The sequence below is a fragment of the Erythrolamprus reginae genome, chromosome 9 (genome assembly GCF_031021105.1).
Source record: "Erythrolamprus reginae isolate rEryReg1 chromosome 9, rEryReg1.hap1, whole genome shotgun sequence".
Classification (NCBI taxonomy): Eukaryota; Metazoa; Chordata; class Lepidosauria; order Squamata; family Dipsadidae; genus Erythrolamprus; species Erythrolamprus reginae.
Genome location: NC_091958.1, coordinates 23,555,664 through 23,579,253, shown reverse-complemented (window position 1 = coordinate 23,579,253; position 23,590 = coordinate 23,555,664). Strand labels below are relative to the sequence as shown.

Genomic DNA, 23,590 nt, shown 5'->3' with positions numbered 1-23,590 from the left:
AAAGAAAGGAAAATGCTGTGTTCGCTCTGGACTGCCAAAGCCTCCTTAAGCGCCAGTGAAAGGCTCCTCTGACAGCCCAGAAAAGCCTAAGATGGCCAGGATTAAAGGGGGAATGGCAGGAAACTGGCCTGGCCTTCGTGCCGCTCTCAAATTTCCGGGGAAATTTTTCCGGCCTCTGGTTCTTAAGTAGAAAATGGTTCTTAAGAAGAGGCAAAATAATCTTGAACACCCGATTCTTATCTAGAAAAGTTCTTAAGTAGAGGCATTGTTAGGTAGAGGTACCACTGTATATATAAATAAAGTATAAATGCATTATATACAGTACAATGTACACATATCTATCGTATCGGAAATGTAACACAAAACAAACAGACCACATGAAATGTCAACTAATGAGTTGACTGTCGTTTTTAACAGTCTGTATATATAGCACACTGGTGCACACTCCTCCTGTGTTGCCCTCCCCCACAAGGCATGCAGACCTCACTGAAGCCTCCAGACTTCCAGTAGGTCCGTTGTGATGTTTTTCACCTTCCCCAGGCTTTAGGAAAGCCTCCCGAAGAGATTTTTCTTGAAGCCTGGGAAGGGTGAAAAACAGCACAACGGATCTACCAGAATTTTGTTTCCGAACTTCCAGTAGGCCTGTTGGGTCTGCTTTTTGCCACCCGCAGGCTCTGGAGGCTTTCCTGAAGCCTGGAGAAGGCGAAAATGGCCTCCCCTGCCCTCCAGAAGGCCGAAATTCAGCTGGTATGCTGGAGCTGACATGGGGTATGTTCTGTCGGGCTCTCTGGTAGAATCCTCCCAAAAATTCACAGGTACAAATTTCAGACACACACACGTTTGAAAATTCAAAACAATGTTCTTTATAAGGAAAATTCACTTAACCTAAGCCCTCTTTTGGTATAGCAAAGAGCACTCATCTCCAAACAAACTGGTAATTTGTACAAGTCCCTTATCAGTTCTGTGATACTTACCTTGCAGCAGTGAGGCAATTCACAGTCCTTCTTCTTTCACAAAGTGAAACACACTTTGCTCTGGTTTAGTTTCAAAGCGGGGAAAAATCAGCACACAAAAAGTCAAAGTCAAAGCAGTCATGAAACACAACGATCAGATAATCCTCCACAATGGCCAAACCCACAGGCTGCTATTTATAGCAGCCTCACTAATGACCACAGCCCCACCCAACCACAGGTGGCCTCATTTTCTTTGATAATAATCTCTCAGTTGTTGTTGCCTATGCATCGCTCTCCGCATGCGTGGCTGTATCATTAACTCTTGTTCTGAATCCAAGGAGGAGCTAGATAATTGATCTCCTTCTGAGCTGTCTGCCACACTCTCCTCCTCCCTGTCATGTCTTCTTGGTCAGAGGAGCCTTCATCAGCAGATTCCACCGGGGGGCAAAACAGGCCTGCAGCATGTGGATGTCTCCCCCACATCCACAGTCCTTGGGGCAGGAGCTGGGCCAGAGCTAACCACAACAGGGTAATGCTTTGCGTGCCCTCAGATATGGCTCCGTGTGCCACAGGTTCAGCGACAAAGCCAGATGCAAAGCCAGCTAGGTGACCTTGGGTTAGTTGTCTTTCTCTCTCAGCCCTAAGAAGTTGACAGTGGCAAACCATTCTAAAAACCTTTGCCAAGAAAACTGCAGGGACTTGTCTAGGCAAACGCCGGGAGTCAGGAAGCACAAAACAATCAAGATAAAAACTGAGCAACAAAACCGTATGTTGAGCAAGCACCCATTTGGGTTATTTTTCATCAGAAGGTATAACACTTGTCAGTCCCCTTAGTAGCTAGGCAGACCTAAGAGGATAGGGGAAGCAGTGGTCCCCAACTTTTGAGGCTTGGGGGTGAAAAGGGAGAGGAGAACTGGGGTGTCGGGCTGGCATGCGCGCATGTGCACCTATAATAATAATAATAATAATAATAACAATAATAATAATAATAATTATTATTATTATTTATTAGATTTGTATGCCGCCCCTCTCCGAAGACTCGGGGCGGCTCACAACAATAATAAAAACAATATTATAGTAGAACAAATCTAATATTAAAAAACATATAAAACCCTATCATTATTTAAAAAACCAAACAACACATTCATACCAAACATAAAACAAAGTATAAAAGAGCCTGGGGGAAAGGTGTCTCAACTCCCCCATGCCTGGCGGTATAAGTGAGTCTTGAGTAGTTTACGAAAGGCAGGGAGGGTGGGGACAATTCTAATCTCCGGGGGAAGTTGATTCCAGAGGGCCGGGGCCGCCACAGAGAAGGCTCTTACTCTGGGGCCCGCCAAATGACATTGTTTAGTCGACGGGACCCGGAGAAGGCCAACTCTGTGGGACCTTATCGGTCGCTGGGATTCGTGCGGTAGCAGGCGGTAGCAGGTTCCGGAGGTACTCTGGTCCAATGCCATGTAGGGCTTTAAAGGTCATAACCAACATTTGAATTGTGACTGGAAACTGATCGGCAGCCAATGCAAGCCACGGAGTGTTGTGGAAACATGGGCGAATCTTGGAAGCCCCACGATGCCTCTCGTGGCTGCGTTCTGCATGATCTGAAGTTTCCGAACACTTTTCAAAGGTAGCCCCATGTAGAGAGTGTTGCAGTAATCAATTGCACAAATGGAACTGTGTGCACATTTGGGCCAGGGCAATTCTCGCGTCAGTTCAGTTACTTACATGGCCCACTTACGAGTAGACTGTGGCGTGGTAGTGGGTCGCGGCCCAGAGGTTGGGGGTCTCTATGTTAAAAACTACCCTAACGTGAACAATTTCTCTTTATGAAAAAATAGATCTTTTCATCTCAATGAATTTTTGGGAAGGCATGAATGAGAAATTGTGATATAAGCTTAAACTGGAACGAAAAGGTTTAGCGATAGATTTAAGGGAGAGAAAAGCTCTGACTGAGCTATAGCATTAATCCATTTAGCAATGCATGGATTTATGCTACACCCAAACAAATATTTTAAGAACATTCAACTACTTATTTGTGCGTGGCACTGCCAAGCTCTTCCACAGTTCGTTTTCATCTTATCCCCCTTATTATAAACATTTTTGTAGTTGTGTGTATACAGTACTGTTCTTTTGGGAAAATGCCCCCTGTGTCTGGTAAGAGGAATTGTAATCCACAAAGGTATTTGGAATAGGACCAAAGTATTTAGTAACCATAGTAGCCATAGTATTCCATAGTAACCATAATATTCCATAGTAAGCTTTGGAATGCCATAGTATTCCAAAGGTTACTATGGAATACTGTGTTATTCCATAATAAATTAATCCTTGATTTATGACCATAATGAAGCCGAGAACTGCTGTCGTATGTAAATCAGTGCATCCATCTTATAGACCCAATTTTATGACATTTTTTGGTGGTATCCTAAAACATGCGGCAGTCATTAAGGAAACCCATAGACCGCAATGGGCATTTTTTTTTTTTTTGCCAGGAACTGGAAGTAAATGCTGGAAATAAACTTAGTTAAAAAACAAAATCACAAAAAAATGATCATTTGGCCACAAGATGTTGCAAACAGTTGTAAAGCCTACGGAATCTACGGAGAGGGGCGGCATACAAATCTAAATAATAATAATAATAATAATAATAATAATAATAATAATAATAATAATAATAATAGCCAGTCAATTCCGAAACGCCACAAATGCAATTATGTGACCCAGAGGATAGCTGTCAGGACTTTGAATCCAGGTGGTTTTGGGGAGGTCTGTCACAACTTTGGATGGTTGCTAAGCAACCAGTCCTAAATTGAAGAGGGTCTGCACAACTTTGTCTTCCTGCAGGAGATACAAATGGCAGCCCTTTGGAATATCTTTACAATGTAATGGAAATCTGTGAACAAGCTCTATGCCAGTGATGGCGAACCTTTTTTCCCTTGGGTGCCGAAAGGGTGGGCACATGTGCTGTCATGCATGTGCGAGTGCCCCCACGCATAATTCAATGCCTGGGGTGGGCGAAAACAGCTTTCCCTGCCCCTCTGGAGGCCAGAAATGGCCTGTTTCCCAACTTCTGGTGGGCCCCGTAGGCTCGTGTTTTGCCCTCCCAAGGCTTCCCTGGAGCCAGGGAGGGTAGAAATGCCCACCCCATCCCCCTGGATGCTCTCTGGAACCCAAAAATGCCCTCCCAGAGCCTCTATACAAGCAAAAAATCAGCTTGCCAGCACACACATGCACATTGGACCTGAGTTAGGGCAATGGCTCATATGTCAGCAGACATGTCTCTGCGTGCCACCTGTGGCACCCGTTCCATAGGTTCACCATCACTGCTCTATGCGGTCACAAACCCTTGTGGAAATTGTAATCTGAGCTGAAATTTTCTGGAGGAAAGGGGGAAATAAGCAGGGGTAAAATGCTACTGGCTCGGATCGGTTCGCCCAAACCGGTTGTAAAAAATGCTACTGGTTTGCCTGAACCTGTAATAATTTTTTTTTGATGGTCAGCTGTGCCACGTGATTTAGATTCGCTAGAAAGCAGGAAAACCCCACCTCCTCCCCGTACGCACTTTGCTCCCTCCCTCTCCATCCTGCTTAGTTTAATTTTAATTCAGTTTTAAAATTCAAATTGTTTTAATGTTTTTTTTACTGCATTTTATTCAAAGTCTGTAAGCCAACTAGTCTCTCCTTCCTTCCTTCCTTCCTTCCTACCTACCTACCTACCTACTATGATGCAACTCCTAGTGATTATTACATTTCTCAGAGTCTAAGTGAAGGCTTCACCTGTATCTAGATAAAAAAATCAGTTTCCTTCAAGTTTGGGAACTTTATAACAAAACCGTGACTTCCACATGGCTTTTCAAAACTTGTACAGTCATTCATGGGCTTACTTTAATATATGCTGTAGATTATGTCTTGTTCAAAATTCTCTGTAATGGATGTTCACTTGGGCGAGAGAGCCTGTTATTAACTCATCCAGATAATACCACATTTAATTTGATCCAGAAATTTGTAATGTACTTTAATTACTGTTTGAACATACTCTGGCCTATAAGCCAATGATGGGAATGACCTTCAAAAGCTGTTTTGATAACCCTTGTATGCACATTGCTGACAAGGTTGCTTGTATTTTGAAGCCAAGATCTCTGAGTCTCTTTCCTTTAGTCATACTTTTTTATTTGTCTATTGTTCAGTTTCAGCCACCTGGCCTTGCTAATCTGTTTTTCTTATGAGCTGCAGTATCTGAGCTGTGGTGGGTTTATCACGATACTCAGTTTAAAAAACTCACTTCTTTATTCCTGTTTGGCTTGAAAATTTCAATCACATGCTAGGACAAGAAAATAGGAAGTCTGTACTTCCATTGTGCTGAAAATGCATTTATACCTTTAGTATATTGTTTATTCACCAGTGGGGTCTATGAACAATCATGCATTATCATAATAAGGCATGTGTATGCAAAATAATGTAAATCACCTTAAAACAATTTCCAAATCTTGTCTTCTAAGGAAGAAAATATGATGGCTAAGGCAATATGAGATATTACATTAGCCACCAACTTTTCTTCCTTAGAAGGCAAGATGTTGAAATTGTTTTAAGGTGATTTACATTATTTTGTATTCATCACTTTAAAGATTGCAGAGAATGCCAGATAAACTCCTGTGAAGCAACTTTGCAGTTTGTTCTCTAAGTGACACTGAATAAAAACAACTACTGGTTGTAATTTGATAATGAATGGAATATAAACTAAGATTGAAATATGAATAGAAATATTGTAACAATATATATACTAAGGAATACAACTGACCTCTGTAAATCTTTGTAAATTCACCTTAAACTTATTATATTTGTACTCTTCCCTCCCCTCCCTCCCCCTTTTTCGATTTTGTACTCCCTTTTCCCCCTTCCCCTTTTATAAAACTAATAAATTATATATTTTTTAAAAAGATAATGAATGGAATAGAATGGAATAGAATAACAGAGTTGGAGAGGATCTTGGAGGTCTTCTAGTCCAACCCCCCTGCTTAGGCAGGAAACTCTACATCACTTCAGACAGATGGTTATCTAACATCTTCTTAAAAATCTCCAGTGTTGGAACATTCACAACTTCTGGAGGCAAGCTGTTCCACTGATTAATTGATCTCACTATTAAGAAATTTCTCCTTAGTTCTAAGTTGCTTCCCTCCTTGTCCCCCCCCCCCCATCTATTGCTTCTTGTTCTACCCTCAGGTGCTATGGAGAATAGGGTGACTCCCTCTTCTTTGTGGCAGCTCCTGAGATATTGAAACATTGCTATCATGTCTCCCCTGGTCCATTAAACTAGACATACCCAGTTCCTGCAACCGTTCTTAATATGTTTTAGCCTCCAGTCCCCTGATCGCCATTGTTGCTCTTCCCTGCACTCTTTCCAGAGTCTCAACATCCATTTGCATTGTAATAGGGGTAATATAATAGCAGTCTTCCAGTACTTGAAGGGCTGTCACAAAGAAGACGGGGTCAACCTATTCTCCAAAGCACCTGAACGCAAGATGAAACAAATAATAATGGGTGATTGTTGAAGAGAGATCCAACCTAGAGCTAATGAGAAATTTCTTGACAGTTGAACAATTAACTAGTAGAACAGCTTGTAGATACTTTATCACTGGAGATTTTTTAAACAAGAGATGGGACTACTGTTTGCCCGGAATGATGTAGTAGGCTCTCCTTGAGCAGGGATTAAAATATCTCCAAAGTCTGTTCCAACTCTATAGCAATAGTACTATAGCACTAAGACTTGTATACTGTTTCATAGTGCTTTTACAGTCCTCTCTAAGTAGTTTACAGAGTCAGCATATTGCCCCCAACAATTTGAGTCCCCGTTTTACCCACCTGGGAAGGATGAAAGGCTGAGTCAACTTTGAGTCTGATGAGACTTGAACTGGTGAACTATAGCCAGCAGTCAGCAGAAGCAGCTTGTAGTACTGCACTCTAACCACCGCACCACCAAGGCTCATATTAATCTCTATTCTATGATCTAAATGTATTGCCTGACTATGAATTTGGAGTTTTTACCATTCATTATCATCTAGTGAGGCAAAAACAGAAATAGTTGCTCTAGTAATGAGCCATTTGATCTCATTGGAGTAGCTTCAAAAATATTTTCCAGGGGCTGAGGCTAAATAAGGAAATAAGAGTAAACCTTGATAGCTACGTATACTTTTGAAACTTCTCTAAATGGTGTCTATTTGGTGGTTTAATATGTCCCTAGTCTAAAAAGTTAGATTATTTCAGTACAGACCCCAAATAAAGGAGTTAGCATCTAAAGGAGAAGACATCTACAATCCTAGCACTGATGGGGACCTTTATAGACATGAATCTGAAATTAAGACACTAAATTAAGCAAAGAGGAAATTTTTTTGTATTGTTCCCCTCCCTCAAAAAAGAGAGATTTTTTTAAAAAAATGGGTGCTTAAAGAATGGGCATTTTAAATTTCTTGGAATTGTTGAGAGCATAAATGCCTCGGAGTTGACGTTTTATGGAATCAAGCTTTGGCAGCAATCTGTTTCTCTTCATTTGCTATTATTTAATATGGAATCTTGCTAAATTTCTGGTGGGATTTTATTTTATTTATTTATTTTATTTATTGGATTTGTATGCCGCCCCTCTCCGCAGACTCGGGGCGGCTAACAACAGTAATAAAACAGTGTATAACAATAAGCCAATACTAAAAACAGTTAAAAACCCTTTATATAAAAACCAATCATACATATAGACATACCATGCATAAAATTTTAAAGGCCTAGGGGGAAAGTGTATCTCAGTTCCCCCATGCCTGGCGGCAGAGGTGGGTTTTAAGCAGCTTACGAAAGGCAAGGAGGGTGGGGGCAATTCTAATCTCTGGGGGGAGTTGGTTCCAGAGGGCCGGGGCCGCCACAGAGAAGGCACTTCCCCTGGGTCACGCCAAGCGACATTGTTTGGTTGATGGGACCCGGAGAAGGCCCACTCTGTGGGACCTAACTGGTCGCTGGGATTCGTGCAGCAGAAGGCGGTCCCTGAGGTAATCTGGTCCGGTGCCATGAAGGGCTTTATAGGTCATATCATTTTAGATATTGCCTTCGGTCCTATTTATAGATATCAGAAATTCTGTATAGTTGACATTTTTCATAGGCTGTTCTAAAAACCAACCACTTCATTTGGTTGCATCTATTTCTCTGTGTTTCTTTTATATCCAGGATACACAGAACATTTTCAGGACTCTTTTGAGGGGTCGTCTTGGAACCTCGGAGGGATTTCTCTTGCACTTTATTCTGCCTTGTTCTCATACTCAGGTTGGGACACCCTGAATTTTGTAACTGAAGAAATAAAAAATCCAGAAAGGTAAGGAGCTTCTTGGAGTTTTTATTTTTAACAATAAATAAAATCCCTCACAAAGTTTTAAAGACCCTCACCTAGTATTCAACTGACAAGGAGTTTGATCCCAGAAATGAAGGAAACCGTTTGCGTGAATATCAATGTCTTTGAATCCTGTAAATATAAGGGGGAAAGGAAATAATTATGGCAGTGAAGAGATTCCATAAAGCAAATTTTGCTTGCTGTAGACAGCATAGAACGTTGCTTGCTGAATTGATACAGTTGAGCATACCTGATTTTGATGGCTTTGAATTTCTATAAGGGAAGGGAATTTCTATAAGGGAAGGGAATTTCTATAGGGAATTGACGGAAAGCACAAAAGGAGCCCTAAACCATTCTCAGGAACTTCTAAATTGTTCTGAATAAAAGCAGGACAGTGGCATTATGAAGGTTTGCAAGCACTTTCATCATCTTGTGCTAGGTAGCACAACCTTGGCACAGCTGGACACAGCTAAAATTCTCAGAAGTTTTCCATTTTCTTAAATAGTGGGTCTACACCTCCCTAGTAGACTTCAGTTCGGTTTTCATGCTTTAGGACGGTGTTTCTGATGGATTTCATCATTGCTTATTTGACCCCTATGACAATCTTTATGTGTTGTATGTCATGATTCTTGACATGAATCATAATATCAAATTGAAACAATAAACTGTAAACATCGATCGACACAAATTTTGAGCTACAAAAAAACTGAATGAACAACTACGTCAAATACATATGGATAAAACTTCAGGAAAATCTATACCACCTTATGCTTAAACCACAGGCCGCAAAACATGGAAGCCCCAGCTCTAACGCTGGCCCTCCACACTCCTCTTACTACTCTTTTTTTGCTCTATTTTTCTATCCTTCCTCCTCTTGTATTTCTTTCCCTTCTCTCTAAATCCCTTTCCCTCTCCTCCTTTCTCCTTCCCCACTCATGCATACTATATAAGTAAACTATAATTGCTAGAATGTACATTATATATATTCCCTTTATTTTTCTGTACCCTGTTTTTAATGTATATAACCAATAAACATATATTTAAAAAAAATTCTTGACAAATGTATCTTTTTTCTTTTATGTACACTGAGAGCATCTGCACCAAAGACAAATTCCTTGTGTGTCCAATCACACTTGGCCAATAAAGAATAAAGAATTCTATTACCCAAACTGGGCAATATTATCATCAGTGCTTCTAGCTTCTAGCACTGGTGAGGTTACCTAGTTGGGAAAAGAAACATCTGCAAGAAACCCTCCCTCCCCACCTTTCAATCCTGGGAAATATTCTCCTTTTTCGAGATGTTGATTTTTCATATACGGTGACTTTCTGATCTGATCCTCCCATCATGTGAACCTCTGCTGTGCTTATAATCAGTACATATTGGCAGCCTCTGGAACAGATGGGGTGCCAGGGTAATGTAAATAAAGCACCTTTTGAAAAACCCGATGTGCTTTAATGCATTTCTTAAACTTTCACATGGTTCTATAATCACAGCAAATATGAACAGACAATATTCCAGGTTTCAAGCAGGTGTGGGGAGGAAAGGGTTCCTAGTGACTCATATACTAAAGTATTTCCTTGCAAAAACACCTATATCTGTGCACAATATTAAAATTTACTATTATAATTTCGCAACTGATCTATTACCTTTTACCATATACACCCAATACATAATCAAATTATAAAGTCGTATACTCCTGAAATGTCTGCCAATGTATGAGACATATTTTTCCTCTCCCCCATCTTCTCCCTCCATTTTCTCTTCTAACAAACTCCTTTCTTTTTTATTTCCATTACTTCCTTTATTTGCTTCACATTATATGTATTGTTTAAAGCAGTGGTTCTCAACCTTTCTAATGCCCTTAATATAATTCCTCATGTTGTGGTGACCCCCAACCATAAGCCTAGTGCCAATTCTCCCAACAGAGCTTGAAGCTGATTGGCAGGAAGGTCAGAAGGACACCCCTACTGTAAACGCCTGATTGGTTGGATTGTAAAAATATATTCCAAGGTGCCAGAATAGAAGCTTTAGTTCCTAACACCATGGGAAATTTGTCTTTTCCCATGTAGCCTTAGGCGACCCCAGTGAAACGGTCATCCGACCCCGAAAGGGGTCCCGACCCCCAGGTTGAGAACCACTGGTTTAAAGAAATATAATTGTTTTTCTTTAATTTTTCGATATCCTTCAAACTGTGTAAAATTTATGGGTTTTTTTCCTTTTTTCTTTGCGTATCCTCACTCCCTTTCTTTTCCCCTTCCCCCCTTTTTTCAAACTATTTTTTAAAAAAATAAAATAAAGTATTTTCTTTTCTTTTTATTTTGACCAGGAATTTGCCTCTCGCTATTGCGATTTCTATGCCGATTGTGACGATTATCTACATCTTGACCAATATAGCTTACTATACAGTGCTGGATATTAATGCTATACTTTCTAGCGATGCAGTTGCAGTGGTAAGTCTGGCCTCATTATTTTATTCTTAATTATTTATTGTTAGATTGGCCGCTTGAGTCCCTGCTTCCGCCTGAAAAATTTTTATAATTGGAGCCTGGTTGCAGTGACCTCACTTCTATTTTTTCCGCCCCGGTTGTTAATAGCTCGATAACTGTTTAACTTTTCCGCTTGAAAGAAAAGAGACGGCAGAGTTATGCCTTTTATCCGCGAGTGATTTGGCAGCCATTCAGGTTTAGAAATATTGTTGGAGCTTCAACAATATGGTGACTAATCGGTGAAATTGCATTTCCTCTGGATTCAATGTTAATCAGGAGGGCCGAGTTGAAATTTGTACTAAACTAAGTGAAGATTTATTGGATTAAATCATCAGTTACCCTTAGCTGTGGTTTTAATATAAAGCCCTTATGATTTCAAAAGGAATAAAATGTCAGGCTTCCAAGAAATCCCCCCAAGGAAAGGAAATGTGGCAGGTGTGGAGAGGCCCAGCAACAGAAATGACTTCAAGGCCTGACAGAAAATGCAATTACTGTCATTTGGATGTTAATTCTCCCCACAGGTGGTTCCGCCTGAAGGCTGGTGAAATGGGCCTACTTTCTTAACACCTTAGCAATCCGAGAACCTAAAAATGTGATTAAAAATGCAGTGAAATGAGTATTTCTGCTTTCAGCAGGTTGGAAGTGGTCGCTGTGGCTTCGTTGCTGACGAGCCCTTGCACAGAGCAAAAAACATTTCATGTTTCATCTTACACTCATGGGGCTAGAAGGGACCCTGGAGGTCTTCTAGCCTGACCCCCTGATTGAGCCCAAAGTAAAAAAAAAAAGCTGAACAATTACAGGTAGACTTCACTTAAATGGTTGCTTAGTAACCATTTAAAGTGATATTGACCGCCAAAAGGGGATATGACCCAATTTTAAAATTCTGTTGGCTGACATGTGCATGGGTGCATATGTACACACGTGTGCGCACAGACAGACACAGACACAGAGAGAGAGAGAGAGAGAGAAAGAGAGAGATGTGATTGCATTTTGGGTGCTTGGCAACTGGGTGACCTTTATAGTCACTTAAGGACCAAAATGATTTACAACAATTCTGGGCTGAGTTACCATTGTAAATCAAGTACCACCTGTAAAACAAGGGTACAGATTATAGAGTAACAGAGTTGGAAGATCATCTAGTCCAGTGTTTTTCAACCAGTGTGCCGTGACATACTAGTGTGCCGTGAGACATGGTCAGGTGTGCCGCGAAGAAGGAAGCTCAGGTTCCGGTCTCGCAACTTTTTGCTGAGAGAGAGAGAGTGAAAGAGAGAGAGAAAGCAAGAGAGAGAGAAAGAGAGAGAAAGAAAGCAAGAGACAGAGAAAGAGAGAAAGAGAGTGAGAGAGAGAGAGAAAGCAAGAGAGAGAAAGAAAAGAAAGAGAGAGAAAGCAAGAGTGAGAGAGAAAGAAAGCAAGAGAGAGAGCGAAAGAGAGAGAAAAGAAAGCAAGAGAGAAAGAAAGCAAGAGAGAGAGAGAGAAAAGGAGAGGAAGGGAGAGAGAGAGAGAAATGAGAGAAAAGAGAAAATGATTGAGACAGAGAATGAGAGGAAAGAGAGAGAAACAAAAGAGAGAGAGAGAAGTGACTCTTGATTTAAAGCATATGATAAAAAGCATCCAAAGAATAAGAGAGAAAACCCCCCCAGCCCTCACCTGTTTTAGGAAATGGTTCAAGAGTATGTATACACAGAGAGAGGGGGGGAGGAGACAGGGATGGAAAAAGAGAGAAGAGTGTCTTAGGGTGTCATTTTGTGTCATTTTGGTTGGTGATGTGCCCCAAGATTTTGTAAATGTAAAAAAATGTGCCGCGGCTCAAAAAAGGTTGAAAATCACTGCTCTAGTCCATCCCTCATCTCTTCCCCCCCCATACTATTTCTGACATACAGGTTATTCATTCCACTGATGGGCTATTAATTTTCCTGCTCTTATTTTAATTTCTGAATTTCTTCCGTTTTTTAAGGATAAAACTCTTGTTTTTCTCTGTTCAAAAATTTGTAAATAAAGTTTTTTTCCCTTGCACCATTAAATTACAAGCTGATACTGGAAATGAAATGAGCAAGATTCCACTTGCTTATGTTGTGTTTATTTGGCTTGAGAAACCTTGCCCGAGCTTAGAGCAGCAACAAGCAATTTCAGTGTATAAGTTACAATCTGATAAACAAGCAATTGCTTTGCTTAATTGTGTAAGTGTGCTTCACTGGGCAAGCCTGTAGTTGTGATATATTAATGCATTTACGGTTCTGCAATAACGATTCTGCTTAATCTGTTTCTTAATGTTGTGGCTTCCTTTGAGCTACACCTTTATAGCCCATTAATGTGTTAAGAGTATTCTATTTTGAGGGCCCTGTTTTTTCTTAGAAACATAGAAACATAGAAGACTGACGGCAGAAAAAGACCTCATGGTCCATCTAGTCTGCCCTTATACTATTTCCTGTATTTTATCTTACGATGGATATATTTTTATCCCAGGCATGTTTAAATTCAGTTACTGTGGATTTACCGACCACGTCTGCTGGAAGTTTGTTCCAAGGATCTACTACTCTTTCAGTGAAATAATATTTTCTCACGTTGCTTTTGATCTTTCCCCCAACTAACTTCAGATTGTGTCCCCTTGTTCTTGTGTTCACTTTCCTATTAAAAACACTTCCCTCCTGAACCTTATTTAACCCTTTGACATATTTAAATGTTTCGATCATGTCCCCCCTTTTCCTTCTGTCCTCCAGACTATACAGATTGAGTTCATTAAGTCTTTCCTGATACGTTTTATGCTTAAGACCTTCCACCATTCTTGTAGCCCGTCTTTGGACCCATTCAATTTTGTCAATATCTTTTTGTAGGTAAGGTCTCCAGAACTGAACACAGTACAGTGATACCTCGTCTTACAAACGCCTCGTCATACAAACTTTTCAAGATACAAACCTGGGGTTTAAGATTTTTTTGCCTCTTCTTACAAACTATTTTCACCTTACAAACCCACCGCCACCGCTGGGATGCCCCACCTCCGGACTTCCATTGCCACCGAAGCACCCATTTTTGCGCTGCTGGGATTCCCCCGAGGCTCCCCTCCATGGGAAACCCAACCTCCAGACTTCCGTGTTTTTGTGATGCTGCAGGGGAATCCCAGCAGCGCAAAAATGGGCACTTCGCTGGCAACGTCAGTCCAGAGGTGGGGTTTCCCAGCGAGGGGAGCCTCAGTGAAATCGCAGCATCGCAAAAACACAGAAGTCCGGAGGTGGGGTTTCCCATGGAGGGGAGCCTCAGGGAAATCCCAGCAGTGCAAAAACAGGCGCTTCGGCTGGCAAAAGGGGTGAATTTTGGGCTTGCACGCATTAATTGCTTTTCCATTGATTCCTGTGGGAAACATTGTTTCGTCTTACAAACTTTTCACCTTAAGAACCTTGTCCCGGAACCAATTAAGTTTGTAAGACAAGGTATCACTGTATTCCAAATGTGGTCTCACCAGCGCTCTATATAAGGGGATCACAATCTCCCTCTTCCTGCTTGTTATACCTCTAGCTATGCAGCCAAGCATCCTATGCAGCCAAGCATCCTACTTGCTTTTCCTACTGCCCGACCACACTGCTCACCCATTTTGAGACTGTCAGAAATCACTACCCCTAAATCCTTCTTTTCTGAAGAGAAGGATTCTTCTGGACAAGAACAGAGACATTTTTGGTTACCGTCAAAAATTAGAATTTGTATTTCGACATGAAATACATTGGATGCAGAATAAAAGCTTGACAGCGCTCAGAGGAATTGGATGAACAAAAGTTTCCTGAAACAGACAGAGGTTACAAACCATCCAGCCCCAAAGTGAAGCCAGGCCACAGCAGTTAATGTTTTAGTATGATAAACACAGATTAACAGTGTTGGGAAGGGATCTTGGAGTAGTGGTAGGTTGCTGCTGATTTGCGCTGGTTTGGGCAAACTGGTAGCGGCGGTGGTGGGAGGCTCCACCCACCTGTCTGGATGTCATTAAAAACACTCTGCGCATGTGCACGCTTCCGTTCCCGAACCAGTAGCAAAGGTTAAATGAAATCTACTACTTCCTTGGAGGTCTTCTAATCCAACCCTCTAACATTCCAGACAAATCATTGTCCCCAAAATCTCCAATGATGGAGCACCCACAACTACCAAAGGCACAACTTAAGGCATGCTATTCCACCGGTTAATTGTTCTCATTGTTAGGAAATTCTCCCTTTTTTCCAAGTTGGATCTCTTTGATGTTCTTCCATCCATTTTATCCTGTCCTCAGTTGTCTTGGAAATTAAATTAACCCCTTCTTTTCTGTGACATCCCCTCAAATACTGGAAGACCACTATCACATGACCTCTAGTCCTTCATTACGGTAGACAATTCCTGCAACCGTTCATCCTAGAGTTTAGCCTGTCTGGATATCTATCTATCTATCTATCTATCTATCTATCTATCTATCTATCTATCTATCTATCTATCTATCTATCTATCATCTATCTATCTATCTATCTATCTATCTATCATCTATCTATCATCTATCTATCTATCTATCTATCTATCTATCTATCTATCTATCTATCTATCTATCTATCTATCTATCTATCTATCTATTGGATTTGTATGCCACCCCTCTCCGTAGACTCGGGGCGGCTAACAACAATAATAAAAACAACAACAACAACAACAACATGTAAATCCAATACTAAACAATTAAAAACCCTTATTATAAAACCAAGCATCCATACAAACAAACATACCATGCATGAATAGTAAAGGCCCGGGGGAAAAGAATATCTCAGTTCCCCCATGCCTGACGGCAGAGGTGGGTTTTAAGGAGCTTACGAAAGGCGAGGAGGGTGGGGGCAATTCTAATCTCCTGGGTTAGTTGGTTCCAGAGGGCCGGAGCCGCCACAGAGAAGGCTTTTCCCCTGGGCCCCACCAAATGACATTGTTTTGTTGACGGGACCCGGAGAAGGCCCACTCTGTGGGACCTAACCAGTCGCTGGGATTTGTGCGGCAGAAGGCGGTCTCGTAGATATATGCAGAGTAACGCAGGAGGACTAGATAAGATATCAGAATATATTGTGGTAATTAATGAATCAGATAAATGATGAAGACACATTTGTAGAAAACAATAGTTTACTCTTCAGTGTAAAATATCTTCTACTTCAGTCTTCTTTATACAGGAACTTTACATCAGCTATATTCAGCTTACTTACAAGTAGATACTCAACCAATCCAGGTTACAAGTAGACACTAAACCAATCGAGCTTTCTTTGTATCACTATCACAATTCTACTCAACATCTAACTCACTCTCAAACTGGTCCAGCTAGCCAACTAACAACCACCATCAACAGCAAACAGAAAGAGGATAATCATGATGAAGTTGATTTGCATCTTATAATGCTCTGGCCCAATCACATTGCACTTCACACCCTATGACTCGGCATTAGCAGGCTTACATTCTACTTTTTACCTTACATGGTAATACAATGAAATATCACCCAGGATTGCTAATCCTGACATAGCTTCAGGTCACTACCGTGAAAATGGGAATAGCAATATGCACTTAGACTTATATACCGCTTCACAGTGCTTTACAGCCCTCTCTAAGCAGTTTACAGAGTCAGCCTATTGCCCCCAACCATTTGGGTCCTCATTTTACTCACCTTGAAAGGATGGAAGGCTGAGTCAACCTTGAGCTTGTCAGGATCGAACTCCTGGATTGTGGGCAGACTTAGCCTGCAAAACTGCATTCTAACCACTGCAAGTCATGGATGGATAGAAGCAAGGAAGGAAGTAAAGATGAGCACTAGCAATAGCACTTAGACTTATATACCACTTCACAATGCTTTACAGCCCTCCCTAGGCGGTTTACAGAATCAGCCTATTGCTCCCAACAATCTGGGTCCTTATCTTACGACATCGGAAGGATGGAAGGCTGAGTCAACCTTGAGCCCGGTGAGATTTCAACTGCCGCACTGCAGACAGCCGGCAGTCAGCAGAAGGAGCCTGCGATACTGCATTCTAACCACAGATCCTACAGATATGGAGACCCATCTGTCGTATTGCCAACGGATAGGCCTGTGATCAGCACCAACGGATTATTTACCGCACCTAGGAATTCTTCATCGGTTATCAGTGATTCATCTACCTGCAGGGGAAAATAAAATAAAATAAAGGCTGTGTGGGTGGAACATCTGTGGCAGAGCTGGCCAGGTGCTGATCATCATGGATGAGAGCATTCATCACCACCCGGTGGCCGCTCCTAATCCTTAACTTCGTTCGGCGAATGTAGTGATTGCATTACTTTTCGGCGTATGACCAGAATCGAGTGTAGCAATTACGGTTGTACACCCTGACAATTTTAAAGCATGTGACCAGACCTGATTTTATGTGGGTTTTATTTTTTTGCAGTGGTCATTAAGTGAATGCTTCAGTTAAGTTAACCCCATTGTTTTCTATGAACCGAGGCTTTGCCGAAAACCCAAATTTTATTTTATTTTATTATTTTATTTTATTTTATTTTATTTTATTTTTTTATTTTATTTTTTATTTTATTTTATTTTATTTTATTATTTTATTTTATTATTTTATTTTATTTTATTTTATTTTATTATTTTATTTATTTATTAAATTTGTATGCCGCCCCTCTCCGTAGACTTGGCTACACATTCACTTCTGGTAAAACATCATAAATTGTGGTCATATGACCACAAAGGGCTTCAAAGGGTCACATGATACCCTGTAGTATGGCCGGGTGTGGGGGGAGACGTTGGGAATTTTGAAACCAGGTTAAAAATTCCATTTGACGAGCCGAGGTGGCGCAGTGGGTAGAGTGCAGTATTGCAGGCCACTAAAGCTGACTGCTAGATCTGCAGATCAGCAGTTCAAATCTTATCACTGGCTCAAGGTTGACTCAGCCTTCCATCCTTCCGAGGTGGGTCAAATGAGGACCCGGATTGCGGGGGCAATAGGCTGGCTTTGTTAAAAAGTGTTAACATGTTGTAAGCCGCCCTGAGTCTAAGGAGAAGGGCGGCATAAACAAATCAAATAAATAAATAAAAAATAAATTTCGGAGCTCCATCATAACTTCAAACTGTTGCTAAGCAACCTGTTTTAAATCAAGGACTACTTGCACTTTTTTCTATATACATTATTATTCTAGAATAGTATTGGCTGTGATTCAATTTAATTTAGCAGGAGCCACTTGTTTCAGTAACTCGCTTGAATACTTCTTGTTTTGTGAGTTCCGGTATGTACATATTTTGCCCATTCGTACATTGAGATGATGGGAGCACAATGGCTCAGTGGTTAAAGACTCTGAGGTTGTCAGCTGGAGATCTAACATTTTTTCCAAACATCTGGTTTGTCTATTAGGTCGTGTTTACACCATTCCAGGCATCAGTGAGGCCTTAGCGCATGCGCTGGGGCAGGTTGGGTGGGATATGGGCATGCGCAGGGGGCAGTGCAGGATGGTGCGCATGTATGGGGGAGGGAATGGGTGTGGCAGGTGTGCGCATGGTAGCGCGCGTACTCATACCCCCTTTTGGCACATGAACCAAAAAAGGTTTGCCATCCCTGGTATGGGATATAAGATGTCCTGCCTGAACAGGAGGTCGGCTAAACGACTTTATTGGTTTTTAAAATAGCATTTTTTTAAAAAAAAACCCCAATATCATATATATACTTTCAGTAAGTCTGCATTGATTCATATACGAAAGAAAAATAATCAATTAAATTACGTATCTCTTTTTCATCACAATATTCAAGCATTCTTTCTTTAACATCATTCAATATAATAGCCTAGAATAGAATTAGAATAGAATTAGAATAGAATAGAATAGAATTCTTTATTGGCCAAGTGTGATTTGACACACAAGGATTTTGTCTTTGGTGCATATGCTCTCAGTGTACATGAAAGAAAATATAGATTTGTCAAGAATCATGAGGTGCAACAATTAATGATTGTTATAGGGGTCAAATAAGCAACGAAGAAACAATCAATATTAATAAAAATCTTAGGATACAGGTAACAAGTTGCAGTCATACAGTCCTTAGTGGGAGGAAATAGGTGATAGGAATGATGAGAAAAAACTACTAGTAATAGTAGTGCAGACTTAGTAAAAGTTTGACAGGGTTGAGGGAACTATTTGTTTAGCAGAGTGATGGCATTCGGGAAAAAACTGTTATTGTGTCTAGTTGTCTTTATGTGCAGTGCTCTGTAGTGATGTTTTGAGGGTAGGAGTTGAATAATGTACTGTTATTTACAGCTTGAGACATCAATCAATTTAATTGTATATTACTATTTCCAGTTACATAATGTCTGTAATTACATTTTCTATTGCTATTAACTCTTGTCATTTGTGGTGTTTCTGTTTATTTTTCTTAATTCCATCCATTTGTACCATTATTCCCATGTTTGATAATATTCTGATTCCTTTTGACTTCTTAGTTCTAATGTAAGTTTGTCCATCTCGGAGCAATCAAAATTTTTATTAATTATTGCTTTTTCTGGAAGTATCTCATTATTTTTCTATTAGTATCTTATGACTATATTACTTTGTTCTTTTCATATACTTCATATACGCTAAAAGCTTATGCACTGGAGACAAATTCCTTGTGTGTCCAATCACACTTGGCCAATAAAGAATTCCTATTCTCTTCTCTATTCTGCTGAGTCCTCATCTCTTGTTGGGAAAGGCGGGTTTATTTGCCAAAACTGTGCCAGGTTTGTTGATGTATTAAAGTTACAGTTGGTGCCATTTATTATTTGTGCTCTGTTCTGTTTTAAAGAGTGAGCAGGTTTAAGCAAGTGAAGGCAATTAATTTTGGCAATCCTCCCCATACTGTAAGCATCTTAACTTTTTCAGCCTCCCTCCCCTGCATAACTGCACCTTGGGTGCCAGCTAAATTAAGTGAAATTAATCACTCTGCAAAGGTTTAAAAATTTAAAAGGTGGTTGAACTACAAAGTTCCGGAGACCACATTTTTCATCTGTGCAACATTGGTTTCAGGGACATGAACCCTTTAGCATTCTTTCTTGTCACGTGGCAATAATCAGATGGATGTTTAAAACTTTCTTTTTCTTAATTTTGACATGCCTTTTTTTTGGTGTTTTGCCCAGTAAACCCCAAATCCTCCTCTCAAATGCCTAAAAATCACAAAAGCCCTAAGTGACAAAACTTGGTTATTCTCATTCTAAGGTGTTTTGGAGATTGCAGAAAACAAAGTTATCGGGCACTACTTGTGACAGGAAAGTTGTTTGTGGTAGTTTGCTAGCCGTTGCATTATGGATAAGGTGCATACGTTGGATGGCAGTCATGGAATGACAATATACTTGTGTAAATTGGAATTTAAAGCCTGATAGATCTGAGGGTGACATGAAAAAAAAAATCAGGTCTGCAGTCATAGATACCAAATGCTGCTGCCGCTGTGGTAAATTCCTGCATTTGTGAGAGACTGGGAACAGGCTAATTTTCTGTCTCGAGTAGTATTAAGAAAGCTAGGAAAGCATAAACTCTCTCTTTCTCTCTCCCCCTATCTACCTACTCTATTTTTCCGAGTACAAGACACACCTTTTTCCTTCCTAAAAGAGGGTGCATTTTATACTCTGAATTCAGCTTTTTTCAAAGCTTTTCCCCCCAGCCCTTACTCAGTGCTAACGATCTTCCCAGCTCTTATTTTGCAAGTTCTTTCCTTGTTACTGTCTGTGAAGAATGTTTTTCAAGCTCTAAGTCTTTGCAGAGTTTTTTTTCATTACTGTAACTTACTCCAAGTAAGTTTCTTTCCAGCCCTAATTAGGTGCTAACAATGTTCCCAGCTCTTACAGGCTTGCAAGCTCTTTCATTGTTACTCCCTGCTAAGAATGTTTTCCAAGCCCTAAGTCTCTGCAGGTTCCCCCCCCCCCATTGCTCTAGCTTGCTCCAAATAAGTTTCTTTCCAGCCCTAACCAGGTGCTAACAATGTTCCCAGCTCTTACTGGCTTGCAAGTTCTTTGTTATTCTCTCCAAATGAGTTTTTTTAAAAGCTCTAACCAGGGGATAAAATAATGTGCTGAAACTGAACAGACTAAGGATGTTAGCCAGATGAATATCTGGTAAGCAGATTCTTTTCCCTGCTTTCTTCCCCCAAAACTAAGGTGCGTCTTATAGTCCGGTGCGTCTTATAGTCCGGTGCGTCTTATACTCTGAAAAATACGGTATCTATATCTGCCTGCTTGCCTGCCTGCCTCTCTCTCTGCATTATATCTGTCTATATCTCTATTATTGTCTATCTCTGTCTCTATATATTGCTAATATCTGTCTGTCTATCCATCTATCATCTATCTATCATCTATGTATATATTTTTGTGAGTGCAGTGAGTAGTGTGGTGGCCTAGTGGTGAAGGTGCTCATCTCCTACTCAGAAGGTTGAGAATTCAATCCTACTCGCAGATATTTCTCTCCCAGGGAATAAAAATAAAACTTGCTGTGAACTTTGCATGGTGTTAGGAAGGGCGTCTGGCCAGTAAAGGCTCAGCTCCATCCAGTTGCCGCGAGACTATCATGATTTAAGGGATTGCATTACCGGGTTATAAAAAGGGAGTTTTATTCAGAGTAAATCTCTCTGAAAAAAATTAACTGTTTTCTCTCTCTCTCTCTCTCTCTCTCCAAGCCAGGTATTAGAAAATTATTCTCAAATATTTTAAACTTAGTGTGGTTCAAAGGCAAATGGACTATTTAGAATATTGCTTAAGAGCAAAGAGAAGTTGAATTAGTATAGCAATCTAATCAGCACAGCATGCGTGCAATGATTTCATACATTGGGCATTCCCTACAATAAATTCAGATAGAAATTTGTTTCTGAAATTGTTTGACCGCAGCTGAACTTCAATGCCAGACATACCCAGACAAGAGAAGCTTGTTAGATATTTGTTTACTCACCGAGACTGGCTGTGAACTTCCTGAACTTTTAACGTTTTGAAATCACTGTTCTAGCGCATGTTGAATGCATTCTAATTTTTCCTCCCTTTTCTCTTCTACCTTGTTAGACGTTTGCTGACCAAGTATTTGGGGTTTTCAGCTGGACCATTCCAATAGCTGTCGCCTTGTCCTGCTTTGGGGGACTGAATGCCTCCATTTTAGCATCATCCAGGTAAAAAGTACAACAATTAATTTTGCTTTATCGTACTTAAAAGCTGTGTATCCCTAAGCACAAGGATGTTCTATGTTCTCATGTAATTTGGCTTCCCCTTGTGCAATTTGCGTGTTTCCTTGTGCAATTTGGCTTCTGCACATGCTCAGTAGCAGGAATCAGCCCGAAGCACAGCTGAGGAACTGATCAGCTGTGCTTCGGGCGAAGAAGTAAAGGTCAGTATTAACATGGGAGCAGGCGGGCGGGCTCTTTTTCAAGCAGCGGAAGAGGAAAAACCATCCCAAGAGGGACAAATTCCTACACATACACACAAAAATGGCGGCGTGCATGGACTGGTACCGACAGAGATGCCATCAGTGGGTCACTACTGATTCGGGCAATCCGGTCCGAACTGGGAGGAACTCACCTCTGAAGTCAACATAGTTTTAAATTGCCATGGTTGTGAAACAATATTCTCAATGACTGTTTTCAGACTGTTTACAGATAACTCTCACTTCATTTCATATAAACCAGGGGGGGAGGGGAGTAGGGAACTGTTCTTAGATTTATGCTGCATAGAATATTAAGCATGCCGTCTCTTTTATTCAGGCTCTTCTTTGTAGGATCTCGGGAAGGTCATCTACCTGACCTCTTATCCATGATCCACATTGGACGGTTTACCCCTGTCCCAGCTCTTCTCTTCAATGTAAGTAAGATTTACTGTGATTATTCAGGTAGAGGTCTCACTGCACAATCAGGAGGCTGGGAGTTCGATCCTAGGCAGTGACAGATATTTATCTCTTCGGAAACAATGAGTCGTTGTGTGCTGTGAACTCCACTTAGGCTTCAGGAAGGGCATCCGGCCAGTAAACACTGTCACCCCAACTCCATCCCGATGTAAGGTTGTTAAAAGAACAAAAAATTCAGTCCGTTATACTCATTCAAGAGACTTTGAGGAGTTGGGCAGCATATAAATTAGATTAATAAATTCTGTACTGCAAATCTATCCATGGAGAGGACAAATAGACTTTTTAATGATAGTTTGATCCCAGTACAGTACTGTTAATACATGGTACTCACCTGTTTTGGGGTTGCCATGTATTAAACAACCAATGGTAGTTTATAACTGTAAAGTTATAATATACCTTTAAGAGCTTTGACTGGTTTGGCCATAAGAGGGCGCCAGTACCTTTCTCTGTGGGAGGAGTTTACTTTGAGATATTCTTAGCTGTGTGCGGCTTGTTATCTTTTGCTACTTTGTGTTGTATATATGTAAATAATACTTTGTTAAATACTAAGTGCTATTGCTAACATATTGTAAGCTGCCCTGAGCCTAAGGAGAAGGGCGGCATGAAAATCAAATCAATCAATCAATCAATCAATCAGTGTCTTTTACTGGATGGACCACACAACTACACTACTGCTATAACTCTGCTGTGTGTATGCCGACGGTTTCGCACAAGGCTGCACCGAGACATACTAACAAGTACTAAAGCTGTGATGGCGAACCTATGTTTTTCGGCCTTCTTTTCAGATGTTTTTGCTCTCTCCAGGCTTCAAGAAAACCTCCTGAAGCCTGGAGACCCGAATCTAAAGCAATGAGGGTTTCTCCACCCCGTTTAAAGTCCATTCCCTTGCTCCCACACCCACAAGTTCATCACGTTTGACCAGTCATCTTTTGCCTATGTGTCTGCTACTCCTATC

At 40.7% G+C, this 23,590-nt stretch overlaps 1 protein-coding gene across 3 annotated transcripts in view; it reads left to right on the top strand.

Moving 5' to 3' along the window:
* The window catches only part of SLC7A6 (solute carrier family 7 member 6), a 59,662-nt gene that overhangs the window by 31,121 nt on the left and 4,951 nt on the right, over positions 1–23,590 (top strand). For all 3 annotated transcript variants that reach the window (XM_070760478.1, XM_070760480.1, XM_070760479.1), the window contains exons 4-7: positions 8,153–8,297; positions 10,640–10,763; positions 21,804–21,907; positions 22,496–22,592. In XM_070760478.1, the coding sequence (XP_070616579.1) occupies positions 8,153–8,297; positions 10,640–10,763; positions 21,804–21,907; positions 22,496–22,592 (470 nt within the window). The remainder of the gene's footprint in view (positions 1–8,152; positions 8,298–10,639; positions 10,764–21,803; positions 21,908–22,495; positions 22,593–23,590) is intronic.